This window comes from Bubalus bubalis, chromosome 5 (genome assembly GCF_019923935.1).
Source record: "Bubalus bubalis isolate 160015118507 breed Murrah chromosome 5, NDDB_SH_1, whole genome shotgun sequence".
NCBI lineage: Eukaryota > Metazoa > Chordata > Mammalia > Artiodactyla > Bovidae > Bubalus > Bubalus bubalis.
In genome coordinates, this window is record NC_059161.1 from 33,777,636 (window position 1) to 33,795,650 (window position 18,015).

Sequence of the window (18,015 nt, forward strand, 5' to 3'; positions counted from 1 at the left end):
CCTCTCACCTTGTTTCTGCACGTCTGCATCCCGCTGACAGCATGACCTTTATCTGTCCTCAGCACCTAGAGCAGTCCAAACCTCTGTAAGTACTGGCTGGATGGTGTTTCCCAGTCTTGGTCTTAACCCACTTTGCAGAACATTCTCTTTCTGGAAATGTTTCTTTCCTGCTGCTTCCTCAGCAGCAGGACTGGAAGCTGCATCTGAGACTCTCTGATACGGCCCGGAGGGCAGGGAGCCCTGGGCAACAAGCCTTGGCCATGAGCTTCTGGCAGGGTGCAGAGTCCTGCCTGCCTGCTATTTTTTACTGTAGAGTGTGGCCTCTTACCACTAGCCTCTTACAGGAATCACAGACAGTATTTGATTTGTGGTCAAGCTCATCAAACAGACTTGCTCATTTATTCACAGGTGTTCACTTCAAGCTGGGCCAATCAGGGAAGACTTCCTTGAAAAATCTGGGAAGCCAGTGTGTCTTAAAGGATGGGTAGGAAGAAGGAAGAGGGGCAGGAGAAAAGACAGGTGAGGGTTGGTGAGTGGACCAGTCTGGGGTGATGGGTGGGGCAGGTCTACCTTGAGCCAGTTCTCTACCAGTGTTCTGGGGTTACCCTAACACAGCACACACGCAGAAGCTCAGAACAGCAGCTTTTTATTCTCACGATCTGGAGCCGAGAAGTCCAAAAGCCAGGGGTCAGCAGGGCCACACCTCTTCTGAAGGCTCTCGGGAAAGATCCAACTTTGGCTCTTAAAATAATTTTAATTGGAGAATAATTTCTTCACAATGTTGTGTCAGTTTCAGGTTTACAGCAAAATGCATCAGTTATACACACGCACATATCCAGTCTCTTAGATTCTTTCCCCACATAGGTCATTACAGAGTACTGAGTAGCTTCCCTATGCTGTATAGTAGGCCCTTATTAATTACCTATTTTTGTATATAGTAGTGTGTATATGTCAATCCCAATCTCTCAGTTGGGAGTGGAAACCATGGCAGATTTTATTTTCGCAAAATCACTGCAAATGGTGACTGCAGCCCTGAAATTAAAAGAGATTTGCGCCTTGGAAGAAAAGCTGTGACAAACCTAGAAAGCATATTAAAAAGCAGAGACATTACTTTGCCAACAAATGTCCATATAGTCAAAGCTAAGGTTTTTTCAGTAGTCATGTCTGGATGTGAGAGTTGAACCATAAAGAAAGCTGAGCGCTGAAGAATTGATGTGATGCTTTCGAATTGTGGTGCTGGAGAAGACTCTTGAAAGTCCCCTGGACTGCAAGGAGATCAAACCAGTCAATCCTAAATGAAATCAACCCTGAATATTCATTGGAAGGACTGATGCTGAAGGCAAAGCTCCAATACTTTGGCCACCTGATGGGAAGAGCCAACTCATTGGAAAAGGCCCAGATGCTGGGAATGATTGAAGTCAGGAGGAGAAAGGGGCGACAAAGGATGAAATGGTTGTATGATGTCACTGACTCAATGGACATGAGTTTGAGCAAACTCTGGGAGATACTGAAAGACAGGGAAGCCTGGTGTGCTGCAGTCCATGGGGTCACAAAGAGTCAGACAGGACTTAGCAACTGAACAACTATAGCCCTTCCCCTCTGGCAACCATAAGCTTGCTTTCTGTAATATGTCTGTGCTTCCTTGATTTTGTCTATAGACACATCACTCCAATCTCTGCCTCTGTCTTTACATGACTGTTTTCCCTCTGTGTGTCTCTGTCAGTCTCCAAATCCTCCTCTCCTTATAAATACAGCAATCATTGAATTTAGGGCTCACCCCAATCACCTCCTCTTTATGTGATGACATCTACAAAGATCCTTTTTCTGAAGATGGTCACATTCATGGGTGCTAGGAGTTAGGACATGGACATGTCCCTTTGGGGTACATGTTTCAACCCACGCCGGGTCACCAGGGCTGACTCAACTCAAGCCTGCAGGAATGTCACTGAGTGTCCTGGGGGGAACCCAGCTCTGGACAAGTCATGTGGTCTCCCCAGGTCTCAGTGTCCCCATCTGGAAATCAGAGACTATAGTCACTTCCTCATAGAATTGTCCTGAGGACTAAATAAGGTAGTGATGGAAGCCAAAGCTCCAGGCTTGGCTCCTGGTGAGAGAGAAACTGTCGGAATATCATGGGTGCCAACAGAAGCACCTGGAGAGCCAGCTCGTGTTCTGTGTGGCCATCAGGCAGATAGGAAGGAAGGGAGGGAGGGAGAGAGGTGGTGAGACGAGCCAGTCACTCTGGAAGAGCTGCCGTGCCATGATCCAGGGGTCTCCCCAGCCCCCTGGGGCAGGTTGGGGGTGCCTATTCTGAACTTTTTTTAATTTTATTTATTTGGGCTGCTCTGGGTCTTCAGTACTTTGTGCGGGCTCCCTCTAGTTGTGGCGCGCGGTTGTCTCACTGCAGTGGCTTCTCTCGTGGCCGAGCGGAGCACGGGCTCCAGGCACACGGCACTGACTCAGCAGTTGCAGTGTGCAGGCTCGGTAGTTGTGGTACACAGGCCTAGCTGCTCCGAGGCAGGTGGGATCTTCCTGGACCCAGGGTCAAACTCGTATGCCCTGCATTGGCAAGCAGATCCCCAACCACAGCACCACCAGGGAAGTCCCCTGAACATTTCATATGAATGGAATCATACAGTACATGGCCTTAAAGAACCCGCCTGCCAATGCAGGAGACCTAAGAGACAAAGTTTCAATCCTTGGGTCGGGAAGATCCCCTGGAAGAGGAAATTGCAACCCACTCCAGTATTCCTGCCTGGAGAATGCCATGGACAGGGGAGCCTGGTGGGCTACTGTGCACAGGGTCTCAAAGAGTCAGACACGACTGAAGTGGCTTAGCATGCACGTGACTCGTTTCTTTCTCTTAGCATGATGTTTTCCAGGATCATCCATGTTGGAACGGGTATCAGTACTTCATCCTTTTATGGCTGAATAACATTCTACTGTGTGGATATAGACTACATTTTGTTTATTCGTTCGTTATTTTATCTGTTGTTAGACATTTGGATTGCTACACCTTTGGGGTTCTGATGAGTAATACTGCTGTGGACATTTGTGTTCAAGTTTTGGTGTGGGCATTATGTTTTCATTTCTCTGGGCACATACCTAGGAGTGGAATTGCTGGATTGGGAGGTGAGATGGGTGACCTTTTACACACTGTGGTGACTAAGTCTTTGTGAATCTCACTTAAAGCTCAGAGCGCACCATCTGGTTAAGAGCAACCTTGAGGAATCCATAGTGATATGCCGTCCCTTGTGGGATCCAATGATTTGCCAGTGCACAGAGAACCAAGGGAGGTGGAATGAAGTAGGGGATCTCCACACCCTCCAGGCCAGTGCATAGCACCACTCAAATCTCTTGATAAAAACACAGCTTCCCAGGACTGCCCCGGCGGTCCAGTGGTTAAGATTTCACCTTCCAATGCAGGAGGTGCAGGTTCAATCCCTGGTCGGAGAGCTAAGATCCCACATGCCTTGGGGCCAAAAACCAAAACATAAAATGGAAGCAATATTGTAACAAATTCGATAAGGACTTTAAAAATGGTCCACATCAGAAAAAGAAATGCGTTTTCCCAGGCCCAGCCCCAGAGCTGCTGATTCCGTAGGTGTGGTTGGGGCCCAGGAATCTGCATTTGTAACAAGCTCCTCTAGCATCCTGCTCAGGTGTTGAGCATCCCTGCAGTGGACTATAAGCTCCACGAGCTTGGGGAGGAGCCAGAGGCAGGGTCTTTGCCACCTGCAGCCTCTTCGGCAGGGGTGTGGGCTTCCTGAGGGCCAGGGTCTATTGTCTTCAAGTGCAGGGCCCAGTTGGTGGAGAGCCCAGCTGGTAGAGGGGCCAGAACTGCAGCCTGCCCTTCCTCCTTCCCATCGCCCGTCACCCAAGGGGCTCAGGGACCCACGCCAGGCAGGTGGAACTTACACGGGCAGATGGAAAAGGAAGGCAGCTCTGGCCTGTGAATCCTGAGGGGCCCCTACTGCCCTCCACAGGTGGCGTCTGTGACCTGCCAGGGCCCCCTTGGCAAAGGTATCAGCTCTGCCCTCCCTCTCTCCCCAGGACCAGGTCCCCCCCTGGGGAGTGGTTCCTGCTGCCAAGTCAGGCCATGGGGAAGACAAACAGGATGCACTTACCGGTGGGGGAGGGGAGAGTCTCTCACAAGGGCCTCTCCTAACTCAATGGCCAGAAAGCCCTTCCTCTCTGCTGAGGGATAGTGGGAGTGCTTCCTGAGGACCGGACCCCAGTGTGAGCACTTTTGTGATCTGAACACCTTGGTGACCTGTGCTGGACACAAGATCACTGAGGCTTGGAGAGGGAGTCACTTGCCCCTGGCTGCCCAGCTCGGGAGCAGGGAGGCTGGGACTGGATGAAGCAAGGTTTTATTATTAACTTCTCAAAAAGGCAGGGCCAGATCTGAGAGCAAGTGCAGCCATCCTCTGTGAACATCTTGGGGTAGCTTCTTCTCTGAGTCCTGTCCAGGATAGATACCCAGAAGGTGTGTAAGGTTCCTGCAGAGCCAGGTCCCGAGAGACAGAGTGGTCCTCGGGCCAGCCACCTCATTCTGTCAATGGAAGTCCAGAGACGGCAGGACACTCTCCTGGGATCATAGAGCGAATTAGCAGCAAAGTCTGACCACCTGCCTCCCATCCTTCTCAGTCACAGAGCAGAAAGGGACCTAAAAGTCAGCTATGGCGAGGGCCACCCTGCAGGGTGAGAGTGGCATGCTTGGGGTCAGAGAGCAAAGCCAGCCCTTCCTGCCAATGGGGGCATCTCTCTGGGTTTCAGGGAACCCCTTAACCTTGTTCCAGAAGAGCTTGTTCCCATCTTTATCCTGATCCCCTTAGTGTGGGAAAGGAGGCTGGGGTAAAGCAGAGGATCTTCATTCATTCATTCCTTAGTTCATTCACTCATCCATTCATTCATCCATCCTTCCATCCATTCATTCATTCCTTAGTTCATTCATTCATTCACTCTAAAAGTGTTTATTGAGCATCAGCTGCAAGCTAAGTACCGTGCAGAGTGCTGGAGCGTCTCAGGTCTCTGAGACCGCAGGGTTCTTTCCTCACTTCACCTGGGTCATTACCATCCAGAAAGAGTGGCCCTCTCTCTTCAAAATCTCTGGTGATTTGACTTCCTATGCCAAAACCTGGTGGCAGCCTTGTTTTCTTGGGTGAGAACCGCAACGGGACAGAACTGGCCAGGCCGACTGCCTGCACACTCAGCCGTCCACCCGGCTGCAGTGCATGCCTCGTCCAGTCCCGGCTGAGCGGCTGTCAGCCTGGAGAACCGGTGCTGGCCTCCCAGGGATCGGCCAGGGCAGTCGGGTGGCTTGTGCATCCGCTTCATTAATAATGAATCGCCAGACGCCTACCGCACCTCCCGCACCTCTCGCCAGTCACCTCGTTGACTTGGTGGGAGTCTCAACAGCCACGGTCCACAGAGCCAGGCTCCCTCTGAGAGACCCGGGGAAGCCTGAAGAAGCAGCTGCTCCCCGAACCCCCAGGCTGCCACCCTGATGGGAGGCACGCTCCCTCCCCCTCCTGCTGTCAGAGGACGGCAGTGTCGCTCATTGGTCGGAGTTACTGGCAGCCCAGCCCTGCCGGACACAACTGGGCTAGGGGCTCAGGCAGGCAGAGCCAGACCAGGGTGGGGCAGAGGACGGACGTGCAGAGAAGGGAGAGAAAATGGCATCGCCCCCCACCCCTGGATTTCTGAGTTCTATCTGATCAGATCTTTTCTAGCACATTTCTGGAAATTTGACTCCCTTCTGTCTGAGACCACATGGGCTTTTTCTACATCATTGCCTTTGGAAATCTTCACTCCTGGCAGCTCCCTCAGCTTCTGGGATAAAGTCTTGTCCCAGGCGGAGCGGGGCTTCCAGGGGCAGATGACCTTGGAGCCCGGAAGGAGAGGGGACGTGGTCAGGAGCTGAGTGCCGGCGACATGCAGGTGTCCTTCGTATGCTCGGAGCACGGCCTCAAGGGCCGGGGCCCTGAGGACCGGCTGGGCCGGCCAGCGGCCAGCAGCCCCAGCCTGGGCACCCGAGGCCGCTTCCGTGCAGTGGCCATGGTGGCCCGGAGTCTGGGACAGCTGTCAGTGCAGAGCCTCCCGAGCGCGGGCGACGCCAGCGTGAAGCAGCCCGGGATGAAGTATAGGTATGCAGTGCGCGGGCCTGTGCGGGGCAGGGGTGCCCTCCCCACGGTGTCTGGGGTTGGGGGGGCTTGGCAGAATGTGGGGGGAGAAATAAAATCGAAGTCAGGGTCAGGCCCCAGTCTCATCGGTGGTGAACGATAATGCCTCTTCTCTCCTTCTGCCTGTTTGTTTCCCTTCCTGGGGGCGGGGGGTGGGGGTTGTCACTAGAGCTGAGTCCCCCCATTTCAGATGCTGTGTGATACTTCCTCTTCCTGGCAGCCCCAGGGCAATGACCACAGGTGCCCTGCCCTCCCCCTGGGCACACAGGCCCTCAGGAATGCCCACTGAGTGGTCTGATGTCTTTGCAGCTAAGCCACCTTGACAAACCTCAGTTTAAGAGTCAGGGATATAGGGTGAACCACGTGGTAGAGTTAACCTTCCCCCACTCCTTGACCTGAGCCGAACCCCAGACCCAGGTTCCTCTACAGCAGGATTCAGGCTCTGCAGCTGGAGTTCTCTGCTAAGGGCTCAGGCCTGGCTTCTCTGTGTCCCTCTGCTTGGGCCCAGCCCCCCACGTGCTCTGGGTGCACTCGCCCTCACTTTGTACATAGAGAGCATGCAAAGGGCCAGTGTCGGCAGGGGGGGCCTTCCTGACATTCCTTGCATCCCTCCTTGGCCCACCCAGGGTCTTGCTCAGATGCCCAATGGGATGCACCCAGATGCAAAAGGAGGGCTGGGTCTGAACCCTGGACCCCTGCATCACCCAGCTAGAGGTCTGGCCTTCCTTTAATTTTTTAATTAATTTTTGTTGAAGGATAGTTGCTTTACAATGCTGTATTAGTTTCTTCTGTTTACAGCAAAGTGAATCAAGTTTATATATACATATGTCCCCTCCTTTTTGGATATCCTTCCCATTTAGGTCACCGCAGCACCTTAAATAGAGTTCTCTGTGCTATACATTCCGTTCTCCTTGGTTGTCTATTTTATACGTAGTATCAGTAGTGTATATATGTCAATCCCAATCTCCCAGTTCCTCTACCCCCTCTTTCTCCCTTGGTACCCATATGTTTGTTCTCCACATCTGTGTCTCTATTTCTGCTTTGCAAATAACAATGGAATATTATTCAGCCATAAAAACAAATGAAATTGGGTCATTTGTAGAGACATGGATGGACCTAGAGAGTGTCACACAGAGTGAAGTGAGTCAGGAAGACAAAAACAAACATCATGTATTAGTGCATGTGCAATCTGGCTGCTCTTACTCACGAGTTTCTCTGTACTTAGAGCCTTGAGCACTTTGAGAATGATGTTCCAGGGAGAGGGTAGTTCTTACCACAAATCATCTTCATGAACCAGAAAAGCTAAGTTAGGTCCCTGGCTCCCAACTCTGCTCTCTGAGACTCAAATCACACATGCCACCAACCTCAGAAAAAGCTGCAGAAGAATCTGGTTGTATTTGAGGAGAATGGGTTTCTAGCTGATATTGGTTGGTACCAACTTGGAAAGTATTGAAAGAATGGATCCTAAGAAATGAGCTGTGTGGCTTAAATCTCTAGCTTAAACCTTAAACCAGTGCCCAGAAGATGGACCTCATGTGAAGGACCCGTGTCATAAGTCCCAGGCCTCCTCGAGATGAATTCTGAGATAACAAGGCCTTTTGCATCTCCACCTGTAACCCTCCTGCCCTGGATCTTTGGGGACATTTGACATGCTTTTATGGGTCTCTGGGGTACAGAGCTTTTGTTCCCATCCTCTCAATTCAGTAAGGACAATTTCTTTTCTAGAAACTCTGGTGGTTTATCTTTTGTTAAGTGGGAACCAAAAACTAAGAGTAAACAGAATCTGTTTTTTAGTTTAGATACATGTTACCTGCCGAGACTTTTAAGTCAATCCTAAGATCAAAAGAGTGAGACCATTTCTAAAAGTATGAAGGAGAGTGTACACAGGAAATGTGGCTATTGACAGGATTTCCCTGCCAAGATCTTAAGATGCATTGAAGACTGGACATCAAAGAGCCTGAATGCTTAAGATTCCTGTGTGCACCTATGTGTGTACATCCGTGTGTGTGTGTGTGTATCTGTGTGTGTGGATCTTTGTGTGTACATCTCTGTATGTGCACCAGTGTGTGTGGATCTGTGTGTGTGTGCACTTGTGTGTACATCTGTGTATGTACATCTGTGTATTTGCACCAGTGTGTATGGATCTGTGTGTGCATTGGTGTGTGTGCATCTATGTGTGCATCTGTATGTGTGCACCTGTGTGTATCGATCTGTGTGTGTGCATTTGTGTGTGTGGATCTCTGTATATCTACAGCTGTGTATGCATTTCTGTGTGTGTGCACCAGTGTGTGTGTACCTGTGTGTATGTGTATCTGTGTGTATGCATGCCTGTGTATGTGTGTGTGTGACATGCTGGAGACACTGAAGGTGAGACAGGCAGCATAGGGAGGTGCTCGCTGGGCCAGAGGGTTCAGAATCTGAGAGCCCAGCCCCAGCTTTCCATCCTGGGGGACCCCACCTGTCCTTACAGGTGGCAGGGCCTAGGAAGCTTGCCCTGGCGGTAAGAGGGAGAAGGTGGGCTCATTTCCCTGTAGGTGTGCAGTCTCAGAGCTGAAATGGAAGTCAGAACCCAAACCACCGGACAGCTCTGCTGAGTATGGGTCCCTGCCTGACGGGGTTGTTCCATGATGACTCTCCCAGGATCACAGCCAGGGTACATGCAGGTGGGAGCTACAGGGGGCCTGATCCAGGACCACCCGCTACTGACCACCTCCTTAAGGAGCTGGCCCTTCGCAGTGGCACTGAGGGTGATGTGGCCTGTACCACCAGGGTGCCACAGTCTTGCCAAAGGGCCCCTTTGGCACTGAGCAATAGAGGTGCTCAGTGTGGAGGAGGGGAGACACCAAGATCTGTGAGTAAAGAGGGTTCTGCATTGGATCCTGAGGGTCTGGCCCCAAGGCCTGGGCTTCTCAGCCCCACCTTACACCAACAAGCACCCCCAGGACCTGTGGCTGCCGGATGCAATCTGATGGCAAATGTCTGGTAGCCCAGGTCCGTCGTAGGGAGCCTGGAGTCTGGGGGCGGGCAGAGCTGTAAACAGACAATGCCCCACAGGGTGACAGCCAACAGGAAACCCCAGCATCCCTGTCCATCAAACCATCTCCAAGTTGCTTTCCATCACCTGACCACATTTTTGTCCTCCTCCCAGATGGCTGAAGTTAAAGGCCCTGAACAGCTATTTTTAAAGGATGTGTAATTGCCTAGAATGTGAAATGCAGTGTTTAAGGGTGTGGCCCATCGGGGTGGGAGGGGGGTGGTGCTGCATGATAAACATCACTGTTTTCCTCCAGCAAAGGTTAAATCCCTGAGTCCTCATTAGCCATTTTTCCAGACCACAGGAGGGACAGGAGACAAATGAATAAAGACTAACATCATCGGGGTTTAGGGATTTAGCCAACTATTTTATCACTGTGGCGAATTTTAATTAGGGGAAGAAAACCTGTAGGAAATGATTTCCCCATGTAGAAAGTTTTGAGTGGCAGCGTGTCTCCAGCCCAGTTCCACACGAGGCTGTGCTGTTAGGCTGCCCCCACCCTCACCAAGCTGCCGTATTTATAAAACTTCCAGCCCGGAGATACCCTGTCCTTTCTCATTCCTCCTCCGGAGGCCTGGCAGCGGATGGCAGAACTAATACCATCATTTTAACAGGGAAACAACTTGAGCGGGGTAATTGCAGCATGGCGCGGTGTCCTAGTTTTGCTAAATTATTCCTGTGGGCGGTGGGTGGAGCCACAGCTGCATCACCGAGCACTCGAGCACTCGGAGGAAACTCGGAGCCCCTTCTCATGGGCAAGGGCGGTCGCCTCTCTTCAGCCACAGACACAGGTGGGCTCAGCCTGCTGTCCTGGGTCCTCACCTGTCTGCTGCTAAAGCCGCCCAGCCCCTGAACAAGCTGTATGTGCCGGCACTTGGTTGCACGCTGATAAAGGGCAGTTGCGGGAGGACAGGCCTAAAACTTCACCTTCTGCAGAGCCTGGCCGGGAAATCGCTCCTCCACCATCATGCCTGGGGATGGTTCTAGAGAGGCGGGGCGCTCAGTCTCCCTCCCAGCACCTGGATTTATCCAGACCAGGTGCCCAAGTCTTCAAACACCCAGGCATCACAAACAAGGTTCTAAAGGTTTTCATGACTGTGCTCATTTCCAGGGGAGGGGCTTCTCAAAGGGGTTTATGACCCAAAATGGTTAAGACCACTGATTAGAACTTTTAGTCCCTGATGCTTTGTTATCAGACCACTCCTAAGCAGCGTTCTAATTTCTCACAAGTATTTTCTCACTTGTGTGAGATAAACTAGCTACCCTACTAAAAAGAACTGGCCTGATGCAGGGTCTATAAGTGATGTCATTGTGCTTTTCTTTCTTTCTTTAATTTCTTTTTAATTCCTATTTCTTTATACATAACAAAACACAAGTTCACTTTCTACTTAGCAAGCAACATCAATTCAAGCATGATTTAAACTATATAAGAAAACGTTTAAAGAATGTGTTCGACTCATCAGCTCTTGAATTTCATGCATACTGTATTTCAGACCTCTCAAGTCAGAAGCTAATCAAGAATATTCCAAGTATTTTTTCCTTGTTTTTGGAGATATAATTGAGCCATAACATTGTATAAGTTTAAGTTACAATGTGATGACTTGATACATTTACCTGTTGTGACGCGATCACCACCATTGGTTTAGTTAATTAACATCTGTCACCTCACGGAGTTATGAATCACACCTCTTTCTAAGTTCATAAACCTAGTGGCTCTGGGTTGGAATGTGCAAGCAATGCTGAGGGCATTAGTAGATTATTTCATTGATTTATAGGGTAAAAAAAAAGGGGGAGGGAAACTTGAGTTCCCTTTTTAACGTGGTAACATTTAAAGCCTATTTGATTTATACATTGTTTCTCGAATAAGGAAAAGGCTGCAGTCCACCCCCCTCCCACCCCACCCTACCCCAGTTCTGTGCTCTCTTGAAAATGAAACTCCTGCAGAGTCAGTGTTCTGCGTCCCTTTGCCCAGGCACATGTTATCCCATTTCATCCTCACAGCAATCCCCTGAGAGAGGCAGCATCGCAAGCCCATTCTGTAGATGAGCTCACTGAGGCTTCAGGTGGTTACATGATACACGCAGGGGCAAGCATACAGCCAGGAAGGTCGAAGCAGGGCTTGATTTACAGCTTCTGAGCCTCTGCCTGTAGCCACTGCCGATCCACTCCCCTCCCTGGAAAAGAAAACAGCTGCTATTATGTCCTCATTTAGGAAAACTACCAGCATATCCTGTAGGAACAGTGGGCCAGTGGCTGGGCTGATTTTAATGGAAATGTAACGAGAAAGCTGGACAATTTAGAACTACTTATATTTGGTGACAAACTGTTATCAAACTGCTTACAAGTTTATTCTATCCACCCCCGATCAACAACCAGCTGTGATGTGGGCAGGGTCCAGGGATCTTGTAACTGGGGAAACTGAGGCTGCAGAAGGTCAGAGAGGGGAGGGTCAGGCTAGCCCCATACCTGCTTCCCAGGGGGCCACCCACGTGGGGTAGAAAAACAGGACACAGCACCCACTGAAGTTAGAAACATCCAAGGGCCCTGGGAAAGGAGGCTGGGGTCCACCCTGTGCATCTCTCACAGCTCTCTCGCTTCCCACCCGTGGGGTATCACAGCTCAGGCTGGTCCCAGGACCGAGATGTCTCAGGAGGGAGGTGGACTCGCACCCTGCCACTTGTCAACCTCACCATCTGGCGACTTCCATAAAGGGCTGGAATGAGGGCCACCACTGGGGTGGGGAGCGTGTTCTCAAAGTCTGGGTGGAATCCAACTTCCTCCCCAGGGTGCTCTTCTGTAAAACAGAATATCAGAAAAAGGGGATTGCCTGCCGCCCTGAGCTTTTGGGGAATCGGTGACAGGGCCACCCTGCCCGCTGCTGTCTGGCAGGCTCCAGCCCAGCCAGCCTTGGCAGGAGGGACGGGCCAGGCCGGACAGGAAGCCCAGGCCTCAGCAGGACACTGCTGACCTCTGTGACCCCCTGAGGGCATTAATGACAGCCTGCAGCTGGTCCCCATGGACCTGGGACAGACCCCATCTGGCAGGTGCTAAGTAGGCCTGTGGTGGGGCCCCGGGCAGTCTGCGCAGCTATGGCCACTAATCCTGACCAGGACGTGTGCCTCCAGGAGTCAGTCTAGCTCTCGCCCTCCTCTGTGGCTCTGGCTGGGGGTCAGGCCTGCTGTGGGGCATGGGCACCCCTCAGTGGAGCTCTCATCTCCCCCCATTCCTCCTGCAGAGAGACAGGGCCGGGGGCCACATGGCCCAAGGGATGTGGAACTAACTTGTCCTGTACTCCACAAAGAGGGGAAATGAAGATACACAAAACACAGACGTGACACTAAAGAAATGCAAAGAGAAGCTTCTCACGAGAGCGGGGTCGCAAGGCCTGAACCAGTCTTATTTCAACCCATGAAACAACTCGGGGCCCGGCCCATTCCATGTTTTCTCCCCACGGTGGCTTCCGGGGCCCTGCGGTGGTCAGAGCATGGCCTGGCCCAGCAATATGGCCGTGCCCTGACATGTGGGGGACAGTTGGCCCTTTACCCCAGGGTGGGTGAGCAGCAGGCTTCTCTCCAAAGGACCCCTGGCCTTCAGAGCCTTAAATGACATGCATGGGGGGTTCGGGAGACTGGGCAGTGGAAACAATGGGTCCTGCCCTGAGCTGCTGAAAACTCATACCACGTTTGTCTTCCAGGAACCTGGGCAAGTCGGGCCTGCGGGTCTCCTGCCTGGGGCTCGGTGAGTGTGGGGGCCTCTTGGTGCCATGGTGACCATGGGAACAGGGGCGGTGGGAAGGCTGAAGGGGTCACCTCTGGGGGTGAGGGGAGGGAGCTGCATCCAGAGCCAGGATTGTGAGGGAAGGAGAGGCTTGGTTGCCATGGCAACCAGGAGGCCATGGGGGAGGGGCCTAGGACAGGATGGGGACAGAGATCCAGCCTTCGTGAACACCAGGGCGCTCTACACACACAGCCCCCTGCCCAGCAGCAGAGAACCAAGGAAGCCCCCTGTCCCTGAAGCCAGCACCTTCTTTCCTTACATAACAGGGTCCCTCGTGAAGAGCAGTTGGATTTTGCCCTTTTATTCCTTTTGCCAGATATGACCTCTGTTCCGAGAACATGCTGTCTCTCCACCTCACAATGCACACATACACCCACACACACACACACATATATACACATACACACCACCCAGCAAGCGTGAGGACACGGCTGTCAGACCAGCGCATCTTCAAAGAGACAGCCCTGGCCCCGCTGCCCACAGGGTGTCCCCGGAATAGGAGTTGCAGTGGCAAGAGCCCCAACAAACCCATCACAGCCCGCCAGCCAGCTGCCTGCTCTGGGCGCTTACTGTCCCCTTGGTTCCTTGACCCCAAGAGACAGAGACTTGCCCCAAAGGCCAGATGTCCACACATGCCCAGCACACACTCTCACAGAGCAGCAAGGTGGCCCATGGCTGCCTTCTCCCCCCACCGCCATGTCCTGCTACCCGAGATCTAAGCACCCTAGGGAGAACTAGCATCCCTGGGGGCATTCTGTGACTTCAGCCTGTGTCTCTCCTTCCAGGAACATGGGTGACCTTCGGAGGCCAGATCACTGACGAGGTGAGATGGGGCTCCCTCGTTCCCCCAGGCCCCAGCGAGGGCCACCAGCACCCCGAGCACGTGGTAAAGTCTTCCAAATGTACCAGGTGGTCTGCGCTCAGGGCGGCCTCCATGGCTCCCTCCTTCTGTTTCTCCAGGGTGCCCTGGGGACAGCAGAAAGGGTGAGCCAGACAGTGGTGCTAACACCTAGCAGCTGGGTGTCTTGAGACTTCAGCAGATCCTTTAAAGTCCCAGAAACTCAGGTTTCTCATCTGTGTGACACCCGCCCCACAATTAGGAGAATTCCAAGACAGCTCACTTTCCGAATCATCAAGCCCTAAGCGATCTCTGCTGCTGCTACAGAGGATGCCCACGTGGCTTTGAAACTTCAGCAAATGTCTGTCAAGAGCATTTAGAATGCAGATTGTGGGACTTCCCTGGTGGTCCAGTGGCTAAGACTCCCCGTTCCCAATGCAGAGGGCCTGGGTTCCATCCCTGGTCAGGAAACGAGACCCCACATGCCACAACTAAAGATCTTGCATGCTGCCACAAAGATCAAAGGTCTTGCATGCTGTAACTAAGACCCAGCAGAACCAAATTTTAAAAAATTAGAATGCAGATTTGCAAATTTGCTGCAAACTGAAGACCAAGCAGATGAATGTTTGACTGAGCTGCTAAGTGTGCATGCCCCAGGGCCAGCTTTCGTGGGACACAGTGCCACGGGATGGACCTGCTGGGGCTTCTCTCCCCACCCTGGGATGCAGCATGGCCAGTGTCTGTCCTGAAGAGGATGATGATTCCCAGGCTGGTATGCACTTCTGGGCAGGAAATGAGTATCTTGGAAATGAGAACGATGGTATTTGCTCAGAGAGCTCAGAACCTCTGCATGAGATGCTGTCTGCCTTCACATCCACCCTGCTTACTGTTGGGAAGGTTGCATTTAAAAAATGAATAGGCACTCAGTCATGTCTGACTCTCTGAGACCCCGTAGACTGTAGCCCACCAGTCTCCTCTGTCCATGGGATTCTCCAGGCAGGAATACTGGAGTGGGTTGCCATGCCCTCCTCCAGGGGATCTTCCCAACCCAGGGATCGAACTCGTGTCTCTTGCATCTCCTGCATTGGCAGGCAGGTTTTTTACCACTGTGCCACCTGGGAAGCCCTTAAAAATATAAATTAGTTCATTTGCTACGTTTAGCTATGATTGCTCAGTTACTTTTCGAAGGGAAAGTTTGGCTTCTGTCACCATCTAGATGCATTTCATTTGCGTTCTGGTTCCTTCTGTGACCATAGCTGTTACAGAACTGTTGATATTCGCCCCTGCTCTGAGGCTCTAGGTCTGAGCTATCTCAGGGTAAAGTTGGCAGTCTTTAAGGTCCATGCAATTGTTCCACTTCAGCCACCAGCTTGGTTCCGAGTACTTAGAAGGTCGGAGCCCTGGAGCCCACCTGCTTTACCCCAAATAAATTGAGTCCGATTCCCCTGCTTCCCTTTCGATGTGGAAGAATTCTGTCAAGGATGTGGCTTCATTTCCGAATGGCATTATTAGCTACACTGTGTGTGATGTCCTTGTGGAAAAGATACAAAGAAGCGGTTGGATGGTAACCATCCAATTAGGTGACTTTTTCAGCAACAGATCCATCGCAGCCAAAGAGTATTGATTAATGATCCGATGACAGCCACAGCTGGCTCCAGCCTCCCCCGTGTCCCCATCAGGGACATAGTGACACGTATGAAGACATTGGAAGTCGTTTGCAAATGACACAAAGCTGGAAGGACGGTGGATACAACAGATGACAGATTCAGGGTTCTAAAAGGCCCTGACAGGTGAAAATGACTGAACAAAAGAGCAAACAGAATTTTTGTATTAAATCCTAAAGTTAGTGTCCCAAAAAATCAATACATCAAGACTAAGGGGCCCACCTTGCTGTGGTTCACAAGAAGAATGCCTGGATTTTATTCTTCAGCTGACTGCCTGGTCTGAGCCAGCGGGGTTAGTGCTGCAAGGAGATAAAGCAAAGACCCACTGGGCACTCCAGCTGCGTGAGCCCACCTGGAACACTGTGTCCCTTACTAAGTTCACATCCAAAGGAAGGCATTCAGCGTGCTGTGGAATTCAGAAACAGAGTTATGTTTTTAGAGTTACTTCCTGTGTACAAGACACTGTGCCCAGATGCCAGGGAGACCCAGAAATGAGGAACCAGTGGATTTACTGTGGCAGAGGGGTGTGTCCTGGCTGGACTTGGAAAATATTAGTAAGTGATGGCCCCGGGGAGTTGGTGATGGACAGGGAGGCCTGGCGTGCTGCGATTCATGGGGTCACAAAGAGTCGGACACGACTGAGCGACTGATCTGATCTGATCTAATCTGATGGCCCCGGGACCAAAGCTGGTCCCCAGCCTGATTTCTTTTTATTTTTTGTTTTTCCTTTCTTCTTAAATATATGAAAAGTAAAATTTGCCATTTTAATCACTTTTCCTGTAGTTAAAATGAGCATAATGTAAAATGTGCCATGTTAACCATTTTTGAAGTATGCAGTTATTAAGTATACAGTTATCTTGAAGTAAACAGGTATTAAGTACATCAACTTTGCCGTGCAACCATCACCGTGTTCTATTTCCAGCATTTTTCATCACTCCAAGCAGAAACTCTGTGCCCAGTAAGCCAAAAGCCCCCAGTCCCTGGTCACCTCTCATCCACTCTCTACCTCTATGGATTCCACAGCCATTTTTGTAAATAAAGTTTTTTCGGCAGGCAGCCACGTCAGTTCATTTACATATTGTCTGTGGCTGCTTTCAGGCTGTGAGGGCAGAGTGGAATAGTTGCCACAGAGACCATCTGGCCTGAAAAGCCTGAAATATTTCCCCTCAGCCTCTTTACAGAAAAGGATTGCTGTCAGCCATCCTTTGGGGTCACAGCAGCATCTGCAAATATCTGTGGGTTGTTGTCCCAGGGAAGGGGACTTCCATGGGCCAGGCAGGGAGGCAGGAAGCACTTGGTGTTAGTAGACCTCACGTCACCTGGCAAAGTGCCAGAGCTGCCCTGGACAGAATCAGGTTTCCAAACTCTAGTTCAGTGCCCTTTCTGTGATCTCACACAGCTGCTCAGGTAGAAAATGCCCCCTCGGGCCCGTGTTCCAAGCAGCCTGGGCAATAAAATTTACTACAAATAGTGGCTGAGAACTTTACATTTATTATGGCTCTCAATCCTCTATCAACTCAGAGAGGAGGGTGCTGTTATCCCATTCTGAAGAAGCAGCACCTCCAGACTGAGCAGGTGCCCAAGGTCACACCTGGAGAGCCATGCAAGGGGACCCCACCTGGGCTCCTTGCCTCAGAACCAGCAGCCCCTCCCAGATCTGGGGCAGGACGCTGTCCCCTGGTGGGGGGGGGGGGTGACAGGGAGGTGGCCCATGTGTCTTCCAAAGTTCCTTCTGCCTCCAGCCTCTGAGACTCTGACATTGGAAATAACTGAAAGTCAAAACAGAAACTCCATTACACAAAACAGGATGCACCCACAGAGAGAAAGTCTTTAGAAGCCATGTTTGATGACTGACAAGGAGACAGGACCATGATGAAACAGCACAGAAGACAGCAGAGACAGCCGTCTGTATGCCACACTTGCAGTGCTGCAGGGAAAAACCAAATGATTGTTGTTCAGTCGCTAAGTCATGTCTGACTCTTTGCAATCCCATGGACTGCGCACACCAGGCTTCCCTGTCCTTCCCCATCTCCTAGGGTTTGCTCAAACTCATGTCCATTGAGTCAGTGATGCCATCCAACCATCTCCTCCTCTGTCACCCGCTTCTCCTCCTCCCCTCAATCTTTCCCAGCATTGCGGTCTTTTCCAAGAGTTGGCTCTTCGCATCAGGTGGCCAAAGTATCAGAGCTTCAGCTTCAGCATCAGCCCTTCCAATGAATATTCAGGGTTGATTTCCTTTAAGATTGACTGGTTTAATCTCCTTGCAATCCAAGGGACTCTGAAGAGTCTTCTCCAATACCACAGGAAAGCATTTACTTAGAAAAATCTGGAAAAGAAATTGCACCAAAATCATAGCAGACCAAAAATCAGCCCTGAAAATTCCCAGATTCCCCCATTCTCTTTCTGTTCACAGTCACCCAGGCACTGTCCTGGGTGTAATTAGGATTGTCTTCAGATCTTTCTTCCTCTGTCAACTCATGCTGTCTGAGCACCTGCCCAGGGCCAGGTCCCTGCCCT

General features: G+C 51.3%; 1 protein-coding gene across 9 annotated transcripts in view; it reads left to right on the plus strand.

Moving 5' to 3' along the window:
• Positions 1-18,015, plus strand: part of KCNAB2 (potassium voltage-gated channel subfamily A regulatory beta subunit 2) — a 95,096-nt gene that overhangs the window by 52,565 nt on the left and 24,516 nt on the right. For 8 of the 9 annotated variants that reach the window (XM_006069615.3, XM_044942919.1, XM_044942916.1 and 5 more), the window contains 2 exons: positions 12,914-12,957; positions 13,782-13,819. In XM_006069615.3, coding sequence (XP_006069677.1) covers positions 12,914-12,957; positions 13,782-13,819 — 82 coding nt within the window. Of the gene's footprint in view, positions 1-494; positions 520-12,913; positions 12,958-13,781; positions 13,820-18,015 lie in introns of those variants that run through there. The other variant, XM_044942920.1, reaches the window with a different exon arrangement.